General features: G+C 38.0%; 2 protein-coding genes across 2 annotated transcripts; both read right to left on the reverse strand.

The window, feature by feature from the left end:
- Window positions 1–16,468, reverse strand: LOC125264226 (mucin-2-like; the record flags this gene model as incomplete). Its single annotated transcript, XM_048183433.1, has 16 exons — window positions 1–1,200; window positions 2,773–2,951; window positions 3,048–3,109; window positions 3,196–3,308; window positions 3,430–3,611; window positions 3,804–3,868; window positions 4,180–4,361; window positions 4,807–4,994; window positions 5,185–5,249; window positions 5,573–5,766; window positions 6,211–6,398; window positions 6,588–6,652; window positions 6,975–7,486; window positions 7,676–7,803; window positions 11,185–11,249; window positions 12,929–16,468. Coding segments are annotated over 16 exons (5,820 nt in total), but the record flags the coding sequence as incomplete, so codon positions are not given.
- LOC125263939 (bromodomain-containing protein DDB_G0280777-like) lies at window positions 16,419–17,975 on the reverse strand. Its single transcript, XM_048183139.1, has 2 exons — window positions 17,882–17,975; window positions 16,419–17,677 (listed from the first exon to the last, which is right to left on the reverse strand). Exons 1-2 carry the CDS (start codon window positions 17,973–17,975, stop codon window positions 16,557–16,559), a joined length of 1,215 nt encoding a protein of 404 aa, XP_048039096.1. The 3' UTR covers window positions 16,419–16,556.
- Between the last annotated feature and the right edge of the window lie 3,123 nt (window positions 17,976–21,098).

Raw genomic sequence — 21,098 nt, forward strand, 5'->3', positions numbered from 1 at the left:
TTAGAATCTTTTTTTTTATTATTATTATTATTATTATTATCACCATTAAAATCATAGTTGTCACCACAGTTAATTAGCATGTCCTAAGAAAAGTGATAAATATTACTACATACATAACTGTTATAGAAAAATAATTACCACATCCAGCGTGAACAATATAACAGTCAATACATTTCTCATGAATTCACAGAAAAGACCCCAGAAAAGAGGTTTGCATTACATTAACATCAGAAATATTGGATATACATTTTAGTTAAATAATTTAGAAAATACTGGTATGATACAGATAATTTTGCATTAACCATGCCTGTTAAATATTATGCAGCTAACAAACTAAGAATGATGCTTAGAAGATGAGGAAAACCAACTGCGGCAAAGTATTGTTTTGTACAGGTTTTTATGTAATATTATCAGACCATCTTATCTGTACTTTTTTCCACCATATGTTTCTGATGTCACATCCTGTAAATATTTATCATTCTTCCAAGTTGTTTTACAAGTTTCATAATCATTGAAATACTTCATCCTTTTGCTCATCAAAGCTCTTTTCCACACTCTTCGAAGTCAGCCTGCATAAAAGAGACCCAGATTTTCTATTACATGGCTTATGCTCGCTTTCAAAAGAGTGGTTATGTTGCATTTCAGAAGAACTGCAAAGTATGTGTACATGAGATAAATGTCTGTGTGTGAAACCCAGAAACATTATATATATATATATATATATATATATATATATATATATATATAAATCACAGGTAGTTGTGGAACTTGTGTTATCCAATTTATGATCCCAGAGATAATGTGCATTTCAGCAAACTTTAGAGTTTACAAACCAATGTAATGAATTTACATGTTTATAAAAGTGCACAATGCTGGGTTCTGATCTAAATCTATAAAAACATGTAGGAACACACAGATCCATAACTGAAATGGAATACATTATAGCTTAAGTTTGTAGTTTTCAGAATAGAGTTATGTAAAATAGTACATTCATTACTACACATTAAGTAGCATCGGTAGCTTTATGTATGAGTCCTTCACTTGAGCAGAAGTGCAAGGAGACATTCAGACCTGTCTGAATCAGTAATGTTGGGATGTGTAGTTATGGTCAATCAAACCCCGGGACCAGAAGTGACACAGTAACCAGGACTAAAGCGGTCAACACACTGATCTTGCTGCTGACTTCTGCTGATGAAACTGCTGCGTTACAAAGAAAACAGAACAGACAGAATTTATCATTCAGTTACCCTTCAGAATTTTGCCTAAAGCTCATCTAGTAGACAGAGGAGGGTTGTAACAGTGCAGGTTTGAACTGTTTTGAATGTTAACGCCTGTTTTACACTGCAAGCGTGAGCAGCGCGTGAGTGTAACTACACCATCACTGCAGCTGCAGAGACGCGCGAGTATTCACACTGGAAGCATTTGTACAGCGTCACAGCAGCGGCTCGAAGCTGCATATAAAGTGAGCATTTGTTTACAAAGACAGCTATAAATTAGTTTTTATAAGATGATCATTTATAAACTTGATAGTCTTGAAAGTTTGTTAACATGGGGAGGTGTACAACATTCTCATATAAACGTAAATACATAAATAAATAAAAATAAATAAATAAAAGCCTCATGTCATCCTGCACACAAATGAGGTAAGGTTTGTGTTTGACATCATCTGCCGCTTGCACATGTTTACAAGGGAGCAAACTCTGGTTTGATTTGGGTATGCAAGAGCTTATATTGCTGTCTGTGTAATAACTAAAATAATGTTTATATATCATATTTTCTGGCTAGTTTACTTTAGTTTTTTATAATACACCATACTTTAATCTAAACTGAATAATTAAAAAACTAATTTAAATGGGTAAATCTTCTATAATTATTTTTGATTCTTAATTTTCTTTTCTGTCATACTCAATTTTTTGTTAAAACACATTAGACATGCTTATTCTGGGCATTTTGAACACTTTGTGTGTGAAATTATATTTATTTTGTCCATCAAAAGTGTGCTTTCACTTTAATTGAGCATCAGCAGCGCAGCAAAAATAAACTCGGCGCCGAAAACCCCGCTTCACTGCTGCTTACGCGATGCTCCCGAAGCCTGTGTGAATGCATCCGTTGGTTAACATGGGCGCCGAAAAAATATGCGCTGCTCATGCTTGCAGTGTTAAACAGGCCTTAACACATTAGGATTCTCTCTCGGTGTCTGCATTCCTTCAAAGATTTAAAGTCCTTTTTATTGGGAATACAGTAGTGGCCAGAAGTGTTGACCGGATAGGATATTTGTTTTTATTGAACCTTACAAGTTGGATTAAGCCATCAAAATAAGAGGAAAATATACATATAGTTAAGGTATTTATCTGACAAAAAGAAGGCAAACTACAGCTACAGGTTTTATTTTACTATGCTAAAAATGCATATATAAAATCAAAAATCTCACAGGTAAAAGCATACATTGACCACATTAAAATCAGTTATTAATATTTTGCTGGTTTTGTTTGCATGTGTTCATAATTTCTTTGTGTGGATGTAATTTTTGGCCAGGCTATCATACAATTTGGCATATTTCATTGCATTATCACAAATAAAACAACTGACTCCAAGCACAAGTATTCCTGCATTGATAGCGCAGAACTTGCAGGAGTGAACACTATTTTGCGCAATATTGCATAAAAAAAACACAACTGTACTCTATCCTACAGAATTAAAAAAAAAATACTACAGTGCAGTAATTAAAGTGAAAATACTAGTCTGAGTAAAAGATTAAAGTGCATCACTTACCTGTACTATTTATCACAATTTCAGACGTGAAGATCTGGAAAGTTAACGAGTTGTTTTTGGCTGCTCGAACTATAGTGTTCACTATCTGGTTGCTATTGGGTAGAATGGCCTCCGCTGTAAATGTAAGATCTATGGAGTTTCGGATCATGGGCACACTCTTTGTTCTTACACCTGCATCACTGGAGAGAGGGAATGTGAATCGAAATTCATTCATTAAAACTGAGTATAATGATAAATTATAAGCTATATTCAAGAACACGGCAGCATATACATACCTGAAGTTTGTTATGGTTAAGCTACTGAATCCAGGGTATTCAGCGAAGAAAAAGGGTTCAAGCTGCAAAAAAAAGAGAGAGCTGTTTAGACTAAATTGGCAAAAGCATGTTTCCTAAAATAACCAAAAAGAAGACACATTACACCTACCCCTGTTTTTATCATCGTTGCCTTGTTCTGAAATTCAGGTGAACTTTTATTTGAAAGAGCAGTCACAAAGGTTCCTTCAGTCAGGATTATCACTGGACTTGTCTGTGGTGACTCTACAAATATGATTTTAAAAAATGATCACAAACTGCTGTTTTCTAGGCAAGCTAACATAGTTAATTTTTTTAGAAATTGGGCATATCAGATAACTGTAAATCATCTGTGATTTAAACTTACTAATGACAATAATAGTTTTGGTATCAACTGCCAGGTTGAAGGTTGACTTTTGAGCTGTAACTGCTTCTTTCAGAGTCTTCACAATGGCAGTGCTGCTGGGGATGGTTTCAGTTGACTTTTCATTAAACACTAACTTAACATCTGCCTGTACCCTTTGTTCTGCCCGGGTTTTGGAAACAGATCTTTAAAACAAAACAAAAACAGCACGGTTTATAACTTGCTTCCAGATATATGAGAATATGAATGTCTGTCAAATGCATAAATGTAAGTTTAAATTACATTCTTTAATATGTCAAGAATGTCACACAATCTGTCTGACATTGAAAGCAAGATAAAGAGTGTAAATTAAGTACTGAAGCAAACCATTAACTTACATGAAAGCAAGCACGATGGTCTTGATGAAAAGATCCCCATACTTTGTTTTGTAGACTACATCAAACTGTGAAAACAATGAGTCAGTTTTAGGAATGTTTCTAAATATTCTATGAAACTATTACATTTCATGGATGTAGATCTTTTTTAGTGCTGCTAAAAAATATTTTTACATTCTTTGTATTAAATTAAGTTTAGATTTTTGCTTTTGAATTTTACTGTTATTTAAAAAAAAACTAAAATATATAAGCATTTAAAATCAAAACAAAAACATTTTAAAATCCATCATATCCTACAATATGTATGTATTATTCTTCAGTTCTCTTGACCCTAAAGAAGATTTTGAAGAATGTGGATGGTCTGCAGTATAAAACTTACCTCAGCCTCTATCTTTGCGGCTAGGTTCTTAAATTCTGGACTTTGTTGGTCTAAAACAAATTCCACTTTAATGACAACCTGTAAGGCTACTGTTGGCTGAGGATATGCTGGTAGCGTGGTTGTGGTGGTGGGCGTTATTGTCGTTGTTGTTTGTGTGGTGGTTGGTTTGGCTGTAGTTGTGGCTGGTTTGGATAAAAAAAATAAAGTAGACAGCGTAACACTGTCAGTTTGAACTGTTTTGAATGTTAGCACATTAGCATTCTCTCTCAGTGTCAAAGCTCATAATCTGCATTCCTTCAAAGATTTGAAGTTCTTTTTATTGGGAATACAGTAGTGGCCAAAAGTGTTTTTAATGACCCTACAAATTGGATTAAGCCAACAAAATACTGTATGAGGAAAATATACATATAATTAATTTTATTTATCTGACAAAATTATTTGTCAAAAAAAGGCAAACTACAGCTACAGGTTTTATTTTACTATGCATATAAAATGCATATAAAACCAAAAAGCTCAAAGGTAAAAGCATACATTGACCACAATAAAATCAGTCTTTGAGAAAATTAATTGTAAATTTCTTAGTTGGGCAAATCAGATAACTGTAAATCATCTGTGATTTGAACTTACTAACGACAGTAATAGTGTTGGTATCAACTGCCAGGTTAAAGGTTGAGTTTTGAGCTGTAACTGCTTCTTTCAGAGTCTCCACAATGGCATTGCTGCTGGGGATGGGTTCCGTTGATGTTTCATTAAACACTAACTTAACATCTACCTGTACATCCGCCTGTACATCTGCCTTGGTTTTGGAAATGGATCTAAAACAAAACAAAAACAGCACGGTTTATAACTTGCTTCCAGATATATGAGAATATGAATGTCTGTCAAATGCATAAATGTAAGTTTAAATGACATTCTTTAATATGTTAAGTATGTCACACAATCTGTCTGACATTGAAAGCAAGATAAAGAGTGTAAATTAAGTACTGAAGCAAACTATTAACTTACGTGAAAGCAACCACATTGGTCTTGATGAAAAGATCCCCATACTTTCCATTGTAGACTATGTTAATCTGTGAAAATAGTGAGTCAGTTTTAGGAATGTTTCTAAATATTCTATAAAACTATTACATTTCATGGATGTAGATCTTTTTTAGTGCTAATAATTTTTTTTTACATTCTTTGTATTAAATTAAGTTTAGATTTTTGCTTTTGAATTTTACTGTTATTTAAAAAACTAAAACATATAAGCATTTAAAATCAAAACAAAAAGATTTTTAAAATCCATCATATCCTTATCTTTGAGAATGATACAATACGTATGTATTGCTCTTCAGTTCTCTTGACCCTAAAGAAGATTTTGAAGAATGTGGATGGTCTGCAGTGTAAAACTTACCTCAGCTTCTATCTTTGTGGCTAGGGTAATAAATTCTGGACTTGTTGAATTCTGAAGCGATGGAACAAATTCCACTTTAATGACAACCTGTAAGGCTACTGTTGGCTGAGGATGTGGTTGTGTGGTGGTGGTGGTGGGCGTTATTGTTGTTGTTGTTGTTGTTTGTGTGGTGGTTGGTTTGGCTGTAGTTGTGGCTGGTTTGGATAAAAAAAATAAAGTAGACAGAGTAACACTGTCAGTTTGAACTGTTTTGAATGTTAACACATTAGTATTCTCTCTCAGTGTCAAAGCTCATAATCTGCATTCCTTCAAAGATTTAAAGTTCTTTTTATTGGGAATACAGTAGTGGCCAAAAGTATTTTTAATGACTCTACAAGTTGGATTAAGCCAACAAGATACTGTATGAGGAAAATATACGTATAATTAATTTTATTTATCTGACAAAATTATTTGTCAAAAAAGGCAAACTACAGCTACAGGTTTTATTTTACTATGCATATAAAAATGCATATAAAACCAAAAAGCTCAAAGGTAAAAGCATACATTGACCACAATAAAATCAGTCTTTGAGAAAATTAATTGTAAATTTCTTATTGGGCAAATCAGATAACTGTAAATCATCTGTGATTTGAACTTACTAACGACAGTAATAGTGTTGGTATCAACTGCCAGGTTAAAGGTTGAGTTTTGAGCTGTAACTGCTTCTTTCAGAGTCTCCACAATGGCATTGCTGCTGGGGATGGGTTCCGTTGATGTTTCATTAAACACTAACTTAACATCTACCTGTACATCCGCCTGTACATCTGCCCTGGTTTTGGAAACATCTCTAAAACAAAACAAAAACAGCACGGTTTATAACTGCTTCCAGATATATGAGAATATGAGTGAGTGTCAAATGCATAAATGTAAGTTTATATGACATTATTTAATATGTTAAGAATGTCACACAATCTGTCTGACATTGAAAGCAAGATAAAGAGTGTAAATTAAGTACTGAAGCAAACTATTAACTTACGTGAAAGCAACCACATTGGTCTTGATGAAAAGATCCCCATACTTTGATTTGTAGACTATGTTAAACTGTGAAAATAGTGAGTCAGTTTTAGGAATGTTTCTAAATATTCTATAAAACTATTACATTTCATGGATGTAGATCTTTTTTAGTGCTAATAAAAATAATTTTACATTCTTTGTATTAAATTAAGTTTAGATTTTTGCTTTTGAATTTTACTGTTATTTAAAAAAACAAAACATATAAGCATTTAAAATCAAAACAAAAAGATTTTTAAAATCCATCATATCCTTATCTTTGAGAATGATAATACGTATGTATTGCTCTTCAGTTCTCTTGAACCTAAAGAAGATTTTGAAGAATGTGGATGGTCTGCAGTGTAAAACTTACCTCAGCTTCTATCTTTGTGGCTAGGGTAATAAATTCTGGACTTGTTGAATTCTGAAGCGATGGAACAAATTCCACTTTAATGACAACCTGTAAGGCTACTGTTAACTGAGGATATGGTGGTAGTGTGGTTGTGGTGGTGGGCGTTATTGTTGTTTGTGTGGTGGTTGGTTTGGCTGTAGTTGTGGTTGGACTGGTTGTAGTTGTGGTTGGACTGGTTGTAGTTGTAGTTGTAGTAGGACTGGTTGTGGTTGTAGTTGTAGTAGGACTGGTTGTGGTTGTAGTAGGACTGGTTGTGGTTGTAGTAGGACTGGTTGTGGTTGTAGTTGTAGTAGGATTGGTTGTAGTTGTAGTAGGACTGGTTGTAGTTGTAGTTGTAGTAGGATTGGTTGTAGTTGTAGTAGGACTGGTTGTAGTTGTAGTAGGACTGGTTGTAGTTGTAGTTGTAGTAGGACTGGTTGTGGTTGTAGTCGGAATGGTTGTGGTGGTTGAAGTAGGACTGGTTATGATTGTTACTGTTGTGTGTTTAGATAATTTGTAGAATATAGTTAAACAAAAATAACAGTTGAAAAAAAAACTATTAATTTCCAACAAGATAAAAATAATGTATATGAGAAAATCTATAAACAACAAAAGTTTGATAACAATAAAGAATAATAAATAGTTCTGAATGACATTGTATTGAAGATATTGCTTTGACTTACCGTTTACACTGGAGATGTTAAAAGAGGTGTTACTCTTTGTAATAATATCGGTTATCCTCACATCAATGGGTAAATGTTTACTTAAGTTTTTAAATGTTGCCTCCATAGCAGTGATGATTGATCCATGACTACAGAAGGGACGGGAAGAGAAGGAGTCATTGTCATTTTTTTTTTTTTTTTTTTTTTGATGAGTAAGATTTAGTACAGACCATCTTATAATGTATTTGGTGAAGAGTTAATTTATGCAACTATTTTTGTTTTCTGTAGTTTTCTTGTGGTGTTATACAAGTCTGTTTGATCCTGTTATTAACAAAATATAGATGATTCACAAAAACATTTGACAGTTTCTGATATATTTTGCCTTAGTATACCAGTAGTATCTTATATTTACAAATTCTTTTTGCAAGTTTTGGAATTATCTTGTTAATTTGGAATTATCTTGTTGTTTGGAATTATCTTCTCAATAAATCTTTTCAATAAATAAGGAGCCCAACAATAGATGGTACAGTTCGCATAGAGATCTCATCTCACCATCATTGAATCTGTCTGGGATTACAGGAAGACACAGCAATTGAGACTAAAGCTGACAGTCACAGAAGTGTCAAAGCCTTTCCAAGATCTGAAAACAACCAGCAAACTACTGTACCTGTACAGTGTTTAGTGTGACCACACTTTGCCTTCAAAACAGCTCTTTCCTAGATGTACACAGATTTTAAGGAATTTTGTAGGTACAGTATCTTACAGAAGTGAGTACACCCCTCACATTTTTGTAAATATTTTATTATATATTTTCATGTGACAACAGTGAAGAAATGACACTTTGTACGCTTGTATAACAGTGTAAATTTGCTGTCCCCTCAAAATAACTCAACACAGCCATTAATGTCTAAACCGCTGGCCACAAATGAGTACACCCCTAAATGAAAATGTCCAAAAAAAATGGGCCCAAAGTGTCAATATTTTGTGTGGCCACCATTATTTCCCAGCACAGCCTTAACCCTCTTGGGCCCTCGAGTTCATCAGAGCTTCACAGGTTGCCAGTGGAGTCCTCTTCCAGTCCTCCAATGATGGCTTCATGGAGCTGGTGGATGTTAAAGGCCCTGTGCTCCTCCACCTTCCATTTGAGGACGCCCCACAGATGCTCAATAGGGTTTATGTACCCTCAGCTTCTTTAGCAAGGCAGCAGTCGTCTTGGAAGTGTGTTTGAGGTCGTTATCATGTTGGAACACTCCCCTGTGGCCCAGTCTCCGAAGGGAAGGGATCTGTATCCTGATCTGCTTATTCATGGTTCTCTCAATGAACTGTAGCTCCCCAGTGCTGGCTGCACTCATGCAGCCCCAGAACATGACACTCCCACCACCATGCTTGACTGTAGGCAAAGACACACTTGTCTTTGTACTCCTCACCTGGTTGCCGCCACACACACTTGACACCATCTGAACCAAATAAGTTTATCTTGGTCTCATCAGACCACAGGACATGGTTCCAGTAATCCATGTCCTTAGTCTGCTTGTCTTCAGCAAACTGTTTGCAGGCTTTTTTTGTGCATCATCTTTAGAAGAGGCTTCCGTCTGGGACGACAGCCATGCAGACCAATTTGATGCAGTGTGCAGCATATGGTCTGAGCACTGACAGGCTGACCCCCCACCCCTTCAACCTCTGCAGCAATGCTGGCAGCACTCATACATCTATTTTCCAAACACAACCTCTGGTTATGACGCTGAGTATGTGCACTCAACTTTGGTTGATCATGGCGAGGAACCTGTCATGTTAAACCGCTGTATGGTCTTGGTCTCCATGCTGCAGCTCAGTTTTGGGGTCTTGGCAATCTTCTTATAGCCTACGCCATCTTTATGTAGAGCAACTTTTTTTTTTTTTTCTTTTTTTTTTCAGATCCTCGGAGAGTTCTTTGCCTTGAGGTGCCTTGTTGAACTTCCAGTGACCAGTATGAAAGAGCGAGAGCAATAACACCAAATTTAACTCACCTGCTCCCCATTCACACCTGAGACCTTGTAACACTAACGAGTCACATGACACCGGGGAAAGAAAGTGGCTAATTGGGCCCAATTTGGACATTTTTACTTAGCGTTGTACTCACTTTTGTGGCCAGCAGTTTAGATATTAATGGCTGTGTTGAATTATTTTAAGGGGACAGCAAATTTACATTGTTATACAAGTTGTACACTCACTACTTTACATTTTTTAAAGTGTCATTTCTTCAGTTTTGTCGCATGAAAAGATATAATAAAAATATTTACAAAAATGTGAGGGGTGTACTCACTTCTGTGAGATACTGTAGGTTGTTCCAGACATCTTGGGAAGTTGCCATAGTTCTATGGATTTAGGGTTTAGCCTCAGATGCTTCTGTGTCTTCCATGTTTTCCAAACAACTGACTCAATAATGGTGTGAATAGATATCTGTGTTGTTCATACCTTCTGTTATAAAACTCCTTATTCATACAAAAATACCACTGAATCATTACAACATTTGTAATACTAATGTTTGTAAATATAAAATTGTTTATATATATATATATCTATATTGCTCAGAGTAAATGAGTACACCCCCTAACATTTTAAACAATATCTCAATGAACACAAAAACTATTTTCCAAAATGATGACAAGACTAAGTTTTATATAACATCTGTTTAACATATAACATGATAACATGAATGTAAGGTTAATAATATAACTTAGAGAACAAAATGTTCAGTTTTACTAAAATTAGGGTGATGCAAAAATGAGTACACTACACTGAAAGTCTCTGGAGCAAAGCTAAATTTAAGACAACAAATGTCTAATTTAACAAGAAGTCAACCAGAGGTGAGTCTAATTATTAATTACACAGGTGTCCAGCAGACAGCTGACTATAAGCTTCCCATTTTATGCTGTCGGCAATGGCACCACATGGAAGACAAATGTCACAAGACCTGAGAAAGAAAATAATTTCTTTACACCAGAAAGGTGAAGGCTACAAGAAGATCAGAAAAACTTTTACTACAGTATTCTGACTGATAAGCAAAGTGGTTCAACAATTTAAAAAAGATGGAACTGCAACCATCTCATAGAGACGTCCAGGTCACCCACGGAAGTTAACACCTTGACAGGAGCGTCTTCTAATGAGAAGGGTTGAAGAAAATCAGCATACAAGTACACTGCATTTATCTAAAGAAGTAGAAAGCCAAACTGGCTGGTCATTCTTGAAGAATGGAAAAAGATAGATGTTGCAAAATGTCGCCAACTTGCTGTTGACATTAAAAATCATGGAGGCCATACAAAGTACTAGATGTGATAGTTTTTGTTGTGGGGTGTAATCATTTTGCATCACCCTAATTTGAGAAAAATTGAAAAATGTGTAATCTAAGTTATATTATTAACGTTACTTTCAACCTTACCTAACTTTTTTAAATAAATATATTAGACTTTTTCTAAAAAAAAAGAAAAAAAAAGAAAAAACAAATTTCAAAAATGAAATATATTCTTACTATAAGTAAAATAAATACTCACCTGAATGAAATAACTGTCAATGCAATGAAGGTATCATTGAATTCCGTTTTAAAGATTCGCGAAAACTGTGGAAAACAGTTTCACAATATCAGGATGTCATTAATTTGTTGTTACATGATATGCAGTTACTGTTTCCAAATTTCAGTGCATAGTAGCATTTACTGTAACAGGCCTTAGTTCTTGCTCCACTGTGTACTTAAACTTTCTTTGTACATCATCCATTACAAAAGTATTTACATGTTTTTGTTTTTGTTTTTGTTTTTTTTTAATATTTGCACTTATTTTCACCTATAGTTTCTGTTGTTGTTATTTTTTTTTCCAAGGCTGAGTGACCAATGAGGGGGTTTAAATTATCAGTGTCTACATCACTTCAGTCTTCCACAATGAGCTTTACTTAGGATGGACTGATTCAGCTCTCAGCTTGGGGTGCATTTCCCCAAAGCATTGTTAGTCGACCATAGTTCGCTTTGGGAAACGCACCCCAGGTTGATAGATAGCTAAAGAGACTTCACCTGTTACTGCCTACACCTTGGGCTTTTGATGGACTTCTTGGAAAAAAATGAACCACCGCAAACTACCAGCTATGCTATGAAGCTACAAATATGACAATATGATCTGAATTTTAATTGTGTAAATTTGAATAATAGACAAGTGTCATTAAGTGGGTCTTTTAATAGGTCACAGATATTTATTTGATTTAATTTATTTTTTAGCCTACAATATGATATTGAGCGGAAATAAATCATATCATGTAATTGTGCCTGCTATGTTACACATATCTGAATGATCATTTGTGACATTCTTGAGCTCAAAATATCAGCGAGTGTTTGAAATAGCCTAACATCCAACTTGGATTTGATTCCAATAACAGAAAGAAGCAGAAATATAGTAATTGTTATGTGTGACTTTTACGCATGCTAATCACCTTCATACTAAATATATTTTATACTAAAACAAAGAGGCATAACAGAGACCCCCAGAGATAAATGTCTCACATGCTGAGAATTATTGCTACTCTGTAATTGGCCTGTGCGATGTTCGACTTTTCCAAGAATCTCCACTCTTCCCTGTGAAACCTGGAAGTGGGACCTCTGACCTACTTTCAATACAATCTGAATTTCTGCGTTTTGAATTTTAGAATATTGAATTTCGTGTTTCGAATTTGTTCATGTTGAAAACGTGAAGCTGTATTCTCAAGAAGTGGATATTTGCAGTCTAAGAATTCAGAACATTAAATGTGCTGTTTGAAAATACTTATGTAGAAAATGTCTTAATTTCAATATTGTTAAATATCAAATGTCCAGGATTCAAGTTTAAAAAAATTAAAATTCAAAACTATATAAAATGGCACTTGTTATTCAATACTGTTAAATGATCCTTGTCTATCATTCAAATTTACACAATTCAAATTCAGATTGTATTGTCATATTTCTAACTCCATACTATACTGCATGACACACAGTGTGAAATTAAAATATAGACTTATTATTATTATTATTATTATTATTATTATTATAAAAAAAACAGTGTAGTGACATTTACACCAATGCACAAATGAAATAGGACACTAATTGCACTGGTGTAAAAATAACATACATTTTTTGTCTATGTGGGGTGCAAATAGTTTTTTACATTTACATTAGGTTGCAGAATAAAATACTTAATACATTCACATGCAAATTATTTGTTACTATTTATCTTGCTCAGTAAATTGTATGCATTAAAAATGTGTTACACTACATACCTCTTTTTCAGTTAGATTCTTTCTGTTAATAAATGCATCAGAAGATGTATTTAACAGTTGTGAATCAAAATTTTCATTGCTGGAAAAGCTAACACGAACTGATGATGTTTCAGTTGCTGCAGTTTCAGGGGTTGTAGTGTCTGTTGATGTTTGGGTTGTTGCGGTTTCAGTTGTTGTGGTGTCTGTTGATGTTTGGGTTGTTGTTGCTGTTTCAGGGGTTGTGGTGTCTGTTGATGTTTGAGTTGTTGTCGTGGTTTCAGGGGTTGTGGTGTCTGTTGATGTTTCAGTTGTTGACCCGGTTTCAGGGGTTGTGGTGTCTGTTGATGTTGGGGTTGTTGCGGTTTCAGTTGTTGTGGTGTCTGTTGATGTTTGGGTTGTTGTTGCGGTTTCAGGGGTTGTGGTGTCTGTTGATGTTTGGGTTGTTGCGGGTTCAGGGGTTGTGGTGTCTGTTGATGTTTGAGTTGTTGTCGTGGTTTCAGGGGTTGTGGTGTCTGTTGATGTTTCAGTTGTTGACCCGGTTTCAGGGGTTGTGGTGTCTGTTGATGTTTGGGTTGTTGCGGTTTCAGTTGTTGTGATGTCTGTTGATGTTTGGGTTGTTGTTGCGGTTTCAGGGGTTGTGGTGTCTGTTGATGTTTCAGTTGTTGTTGCTGTTTCAGGGGTTGTGGTGTCTGTTGATGTTTGGGTTGTTGCGGTTTCAGTTGTTGTGGTGTCTGTTGATGTTTGGGTTGTTGTTGCGGTTTCAGGGGTTGTGGTGTCTGTTGATGTTTGGGTTGTTGCGGTTTCAGGGGTTGTGGTGTCTGTTGATGTTTGGGTTGTTGCGGTTTCAGTTGTTGTGGTGTCTGTTGATGTTTGGGTTGTTGTTGCGGTTTCCGGGGTTGTGGTGTCTGTTGATGTTTGGGTTGTTGACCCGGTTTCAGGGGTTGTGGTGTCTGTTGATGTTTGGGTTGTTGTTGCGGTTTCAGGGGTTGTGGTGTCTGTTGATGTTTCGGTTGTTGCGGTTTCAGTTGTTGTGGTGTCTGTTGATGTTTGGGTTGTTGCGGTTTCAGGGGTTGTGGTGTCTGTTGATGTTTGGGTTGTTGTTGCGGTTGCAGGGGTTGTGGTGTCTGTTGATGTTTCAGTTGTTGCGGTTTCAGGGGTTGTGGTGTCTGTTGATGTTTCAGTTGTTGACCCGGTTTCAGGGGTTGTGGTGTCTGTTGATGTTTGGGTTGTTGTTGCGGTTTCAGGGGTTGTGGTGTCTGTTGATGTTTGGGTTGTTGTTGCGGTTGCAGGGGTTGTGGTGTCTGTTGATGTTTCAGTTGTTGACCCGGTTTCAGGGGTTGTGGTGTCTGTTGATGTTTGGGTTGTTGTTGCGGTTTCAGGGGTTGTGGTGTCTGTTGATGTTTGGGTTGTTGTTGCGGTTTCAGGGGTTGTGGTGTCTGTTGATGTTTGGGTTGTTGTTGCGGTTTCAGTTGTTGTGGTGTCTGTTGATGTTTGGGTTGTTGTTGCGGTTTCAGTTGTTGTGGTGTCTGTTGATGTTTGGGTTGTTGTTGCGGTTTCAGGGGTTGTGGTGTCTGTTGATGTTTGGGTTGTTGTTGCGGTTTCAGGGGTTGTGGTGTCTGTTGATGTTTCAGTTGTTGACCCGGTTTCAGGGGTTGTGGTGTCTGTTGATGTTTGGGTTGTTGTTGCGGTTTCAGGGGTTGTGGTGTCTGTTGATGTTTGGGTTGTTGTTGCGGTTGCAGGGGTTGTGGTGTCTGTTGATGTTTCAGTTGTTGCGGTTTCAGGGGTTGTGGTGTCTGTTGATGTTTCAGTTGTTGACCCGGTTTCAGGGGTTGTGGTGTCTGTTGATGTTTGGGTTGTTGTTGCGGTTGCAGGGGTTGTGGTGTCTGTTGATGTTTCAGTTGTTGCGGTTTCAGGGGTTGTGGTGTCTGTTGATGTTTCAGTTGTTGACCCGGTTTCAGGGGTTGTGGTGTCTGTTGATGTTTGGGTTGTTGTTGCGGTTTCAGGGGTTGTGGTGTCTGTTGATGTTTGGGTTGTTGTTGCGGTTTCAGGGGTTGTGGTGTCTGTTGATGTTTCAGTTGTTGTGGTTTCAGGGGTTGTGGTGTCTGTTGATGTTTCAGTTGTTGACCCGGTTACAGGGGTTGTGGTGTCTGTTGATGTTTGGGTTGTTGTTGCGGTTTCAGGGGTTGTGGTGTCTGTTGATGTTTCAGTTGTTGACCCGGTTTCAGGGGTTGTGGTGTCTGTTGATGTTTCAGTGGTTGTTGCGGTTTCAGGGGTTGTGGTGTCTGTTGATGTTTCGGTGGTTGTTGCGGTTTCAGGGGTTGTGGTGTCTGTTGATGTTTCGGTGGTTGTTGCGGTTTCAGGGGTTGTGGTGTCTGTTGATGTTTCAGTTGTTGACCCGGTTTCAGGGGTTGTGGTGTCTGTTGATGTTTGGGTTGTTGTTGCGGTTTCAGGGGTTGTGGTGTCTGTTGATGTTTGGGTTGTTGTTGCGGTTTCAGGGGTTGTGGTGTCTGTTGATGTTTCAGTTGTTGTGGTTTCAGGGGTTGTGGTGTCTGTTGATGTTTCAGTTGTTGACCCGGTTACAGGGGTTGTGGTGTCTGTTGATGTTTGGGTTGTTGTTGCGGTTTCAGGGGTTGTGGTGTCTGTTGATGTTTCAGTTGTTGACCCGGTTTCAGGGGTTGTGGTGTCTGTTGATGTTTCGGTGGTTGTTGCGGTTTCAGGGGTTGTGGTGTCTGTTGATGTTTCGGTGGTTGTTGACCCGGTTTCAGGGGTTGTGGTGTCTGTTGATGTTTCAGTTGTTGACCCGGTTTCAGGGGTTGTGGTGTCTGTTGATGTTTGGGTTGTTGTTGCGGTTTCAGGGGTTGTGGTGTCTGTTGATGTTTGGGTTGTTGTTGCGGTTTCAGGGGTTGTGGTGTCTGTTGATGTTTCAGTTGTTGTGGTTTCAGGGGTTTTGGTGTCTGTTGATGTTTCAGTTGTTGACCCGGTTACAGGGGTTGTGGTGTCTGTTGATGTTTGGGTTGTTGTTGCGGTTTCAGGGGTTGTGGTGTCTGTTGATGTTTGGGTTGTCGTTGCTGTTTCAGGGGTTGTGGTGTCTGTTGATGTTTCGGTGGTTGTTGCGGTTTCAGGGGTTGTGGTGTCTGTTGATGTTTCGGTGGTTGTTGACCCGGTTTCAGGGGTTGTGGTGTCTGTTGATGTTTCAGTTGTTGACCCGGTTTCAGGGGTTGTGGTGTCTGTTGAAGTTTGGGTTGTTGTTGAGGTTTCAGGGGTTGTGGTGTCTGTTGATGTTTCGGTTGTTGTTGTGGTTTCAGGGGTTGTGGTGTCTGTTGATGTTTCAGTTGTTGACCCGGTTTCAGGGGTTGTGGTGTCTGTTGATGTTTCAGTTGTTGACCCGGTTTCAGGGGTTGTGGTGTCTGTTGATGTTTCAGTTGTTGACCCGGTTTCAGGGGTTGTGGTGTCTGTTGATGTTTCAGTTGTTGACCCGGTTTCAGGGGTTGTGGTGTCTGTTGATGTTTCAGTTGTTGACCCGGTTTCAGGGGTTGTGGTGTCTGTTGATGTTTCAGTTGTTGACCGGTTTCAGGGGTTGTGGTGTCTGTTGATGTTTCAGTTGTTGACCCGGTTTCAGGGGTTGTGGTGTCTGTTGATGTTTCGGTTGTTACGGTTTCAGGGGTTGTGGTGTCTGTTGATGTTTCAGTTGTTGACCCGGTTTCAAGGGTTTCAGGGGTTGTGGTGTCTGTTGATGTTTCAGTTGTTGCGGTTTCAGGGGTTGTGGTGTCTGTTGATGTTTGGGTTGTTGTTGCGGTTTCAGGGGTTGTGGTGTCTGTTGATGTTTCGGTTGTTGTTGCGGTTTCAGGGGTTGTGGTGTCTGTTGATGTTTGGGTTGTTGTGGTTTCAGGGGTTGTGGTGTCTGTTGATGTTTGGGTTGTTGTTGCTGTTTCAGGGGTTGTGGTGTCTGTTGATGTTTCGGTGGTTGTTGCGGTTTCAGGGGTTGTGGTGTCTGTTGATGTTTCAGTTGTTGACCCGGTTTCAGGGGTTGTGGTGTCTGTTGATGTTTCGGTGGTTGCGGTTTCAGGGGTTGTAGTGTCTGTTGATGTTTGGGTTGTTGTTGCGGTTTCAGGGGTTGTGGTGTCTGTTGATGTTTCAGTTGTTGACCCGGTTTCAGGGGTTTCAGGGGTTGTGGTGTCTGTTGATGTTTGGGTTGTTGCGGTTTCAGGGGTTGTGGTGTCTGTTGATGTTTGGGTTGTTGTTGCGGTTTCAGGGGTTGTGGTGTCTGTTGATGTTTCGGTTGTTGTTGCGGTTTCAGGGGTTGTGGTGTCTGTTGATGTTTCAGTTGTTGTGGTTTCAGGGGTTGTGGTGTCTGTTGATGTTTGGGTTGTTGTTGCTGTTTCAGGGGTTGTGGTGTCTGTTGATGTTTCTGTGGTTGTTGCGGTTTCAGGGGTTGTGGTGTCTGTTGATGTTTCAGTTGTTGACCCGGTTTCAGGGGTTGTGGTGTCTGTTGATGTTTCGGTGGTTGCGGTTTCAGGGGTTGTAGTGTCTGTTGATGTTTGGGTTGTTGTTGCGGTTGCAGGGGTTGTGGTGTCTGTTGATGTTTCGGTTGTTGCGGTTTCAGGGGTTGTAGTGTCTGTTGATGTTTGGGTTGTTGTGGTTTCAGGGGTTGTGGTGTCTGTTGATGTTTCAGTTGTTGACCCGGTTTCAGGGGTTGTAGTTGTAATTGTAGTATAACTGGTTGTGGTTGTAGTTGTAGTAGGACTGGTTGTGGTTGTAGTTGTAGTAGGACTGGTTATGATTGTTACTGTTGTGTGTTTAGATAATTTGTAGAATATAGTTAAACAAAAATAACAGTTAAAAAAAAACTATAATTTTCCAACAAGATAAAAATAGTGTACAAGAGAAAATCTATAAACAACAAAAGTTTGATAACAATAAAGAATAATAAATAGTTCCGAATTACATTGCATTGAAGATATTGCTTTGACTTACCGTTTACACTGGTGATGTTAAAAGAGGTGCTACTATTTGTAATAATATCGGTTATCCTCACATCAATGGGTACATTTTTAAATGTTGCCTCCATAGCAGTGATGATTGATCCATGACTACAGAAGGGACGGGAAGAGAAGGAGTCATTGTCTTTTTTTTTTTTTTTTTTTTTTTTTTAAATGAGTAAGATTTAGCACAGACAATCTTATAATGCATTTGGTGAAGAGTTAATTTATGCAGCTATTTTTCATTTTCCGTAGTTTTCTTGTGGTATTATACAAGTCTGTTTGATCCTGTTATTAACAAAATATAGATGATTCACAAAAACATTTGACAGTTACTTTTGCCTAAGTATATCAGTAGTATCTTATATTTACAAATTCTTTTTGCAAGTTTTGAAATTATCTTGGCATGTTTTACAATAAATAAGGAGCTCAACAATAGATGGTACAGTTCACATAAAGATCTCATCTCACCATCATTGAATCTGTCTGGGATTACAGGAAGACACAGCAATTGAGACTAAAGCCGACAGCCATAGAAGTGTCAAAGCCTTTCCAAGATTCTGAAACAACCTACCAGCAATCTATTGTACTGTTTAAAAATTAACGTTTATTATGCAAATCACGTCAGTGTTTAGTGTGTCCACACTTTGCCTTCAAAACAGCTCTTTCCTAGATGTACTCAGATTTTAAGGAAGTTTGTAGGTACAGTATCTCACAGAAGTGAGTACACCCCTCACATTTTTGTAAACATTATATATTTTCATGTGACAACACTGAAGAAAAAGCCACTTTGCTACAATGTAGTGAGTGTACAGCTTGTATAACAGTGAAAAATTGCTTTCCCCTCAAAATAACTCAACACACAGCCATTAATGTCTAAACCGCTGACCTCAAAAGTGAGTACACCCCTAAGTGAAAATGTCCAAAATGGGCCCAAAGTGTCAATATTTTGTGTGGCCACCATTATTTCACAGCACTGCCTTAACCCTCTTGGGCCCTCGAATTCATCAGAGCTTCACAGGTTGCCAGTGGAGTCCTCTTCCACTCCTCCAATGATGGCTTCACGGAGCTGGTGTATGTTAAAGGCCCTGCGCTCCTCCACTTTCCATTTGAGGATGCTCCACAGATGCTCAATAGGGTTTATGTACCCTCAGCTTCTTTAGCAAGGCAGCGGTTGTCTTGGAGGAGTGTTTGGGGTCGTTATCATGTTGGAACACTCCCCTGCAGCCCAGTCTCCGAAGGGAGGGGATCATGATCTGCTCATTCATGGTTCTCTCAATGAACTGTAGCTCCCCAGTGCTGGCTGCACTCATGCAGCCCCAGAACATGACACTCCCACCACCATGCTTCACTGTAGGCAAGACACACTTGTCTTTGTAATCCTCACCTGGTTGCCACCACATACGCTTGACACCATCTAAACCAAATAAGTATATCTTGGTCTCATCAGGCCACAGGACATGGTTCCAGTAATCCAGGTTTGCAGGCTTCCTTGTGCATCATCTTTAGAAGAGGCTTCCTTCTGGGACGACAGCCATGCACACCAGTTAGATATAGTGTGCTGCATATGGTCTGAGCACTCTGACAGGCTGACCCCCCACCCCTTCAACCTCTGCAGCAATGATTGCAGCACTCATACATCTATTTCCCAAACACAAGCTCTGGATATGATGCTGAGTACATGCACTCAAGTTTGGTTGACCATGGTGAGGCCTGTTCTGAGTGGAACCTGTCCTGTTAAACCGCTGTATGGTCTTGGCCACCATGCTGCAGCTCAGTTTCAGGGTCTTCTTATAGCCTACACCATCTTATGTTGAGCAACAATTTTTTTTTTTTCAGATCCTCAGAGAGTTCTTTGCCATGAGATGCCATATTGAACTTCCAGTGACCAGTATGAAAGAGTGAGAGCGATAACACCAAATTTAACTCACCTGCTCCCCATTCACACCTGAGACCTAGTAACGTTAACGAGTCACATGACACCGGGGAGAGAAAATGGCTAATTGGTCCCAATTTGGAAATTTTTACTTAGGGTTGTACTCACTTTTGTGGCCAGCGGTTTAGACATTAATGGCTGTGTTGAATTATTTTAAGGGGACAGCAAATTTACATTGTTATACAAGCTGTACACTCACTACTTTATATTTTATAAAGTGTCATTTCTTCAGTTTTGTCACATGAAAAGATATAATAAAAATATTTACAAAAATGTGAGGGGTGTACTCACTTCTATGAGATACTGTAGGTTGTTCCAGACATCTTGGGAAGTTGCCATAGTTCTATGGATTTAGGGTTTAGCCTCAGATGCTTCTGTGTCTTCCATGTTTTCCAAACTGACTCAATAATGGTGTGAATAGATATGTGTTGTTCATACCTTCTGTTATCAAACTCCTTATTCATACAAAAATACCACTGAATCATTACAACATTTGTAATAGTAATGTTTGTAAAAATAAAATTGTGTTTATATATATATATATATATATATATATATATATATATATATATATATGTATATGTATATGTGCTCAGAGTAAATGAGTACACCCCCTTTGAAAAGTAACATTTTAAACAGTATCTCAATGAACACAAAAACTATTTTCCAAAATGTTGACAAGACTAAGCTTTGTATAACATCTGTTTAACTTATAACATGATAACATGAACGTAAGGTTAATAATATAACTTGGAGAACAAAATGTTCAGTTTTACTAAAATTAGGGTGATGCAAAAATGAGTACACTACACTGAAAGTCTCTGGAACAAAGCTAAATTTTAGACTACAAATGTCTAATTTAACAAGAAGTCAACCAGAGTTGAGTCTAATTATTCATTACACAGGTGTCCAGCAGACAGTTGACTATAAAAGGGTGTTAAATCCCCTTCCCATTTTATGCTGTCAGCAATGGCACCACATGGAAGACGAATGTCACAAGACCTGAGAAAGAAAATAATTTCTTTACACCAGAAAGGTGAAGGCTACAAGAAGATCAGCAAAACTTTGCTCATCAGTCACAATACTATAGTAAAAGTGGTTCAACAATTTAAAAAAGATGGAACTACAACCATCTCAGAGACGTCCAGGTCACCCATTGAAGTTAACACCTCGACAGGAGTGTCTTCTGATGAAAAGGGTTGAAGAAAATCAGCATACAAGTACACTGCATTTATCTAAAGAAGTAGAAAGCCAAACTGGGGGGGACTATTTCCCA

The sequence above is a fragment of the Megalobrama amblycephala genome, linkage group LG3, assembly GCF_018812025.1.
Source record: "Megalobrama amblycephala isolate DHTTF-2021 linkage group LG3, ASM1881202v1, whole genome shotgun sequence".
NCBI classification, from domain to species: Eukaryota; Metazoa; Chordata; class Actinopteri; order Cypriniformes; family Xenocyprididae; genus Megalobrama; species Megalobrama amblycephala.

Coding starts and splice junctions, on each gene's coding strand:
- LOC125263939 (XM_048183139.1), bottom strand. CDS start 17,975: ATGGAGGCAACATTTAAAAATGTACCCATTGATGTGAGGATAACCGAT. Junction 17,678..17,881: donor TAACATCACCAGTGTAAACG/GTAAGTCAAAGC, acceptor AATCATAACCAG/TCCTACTACAACTACAACCA.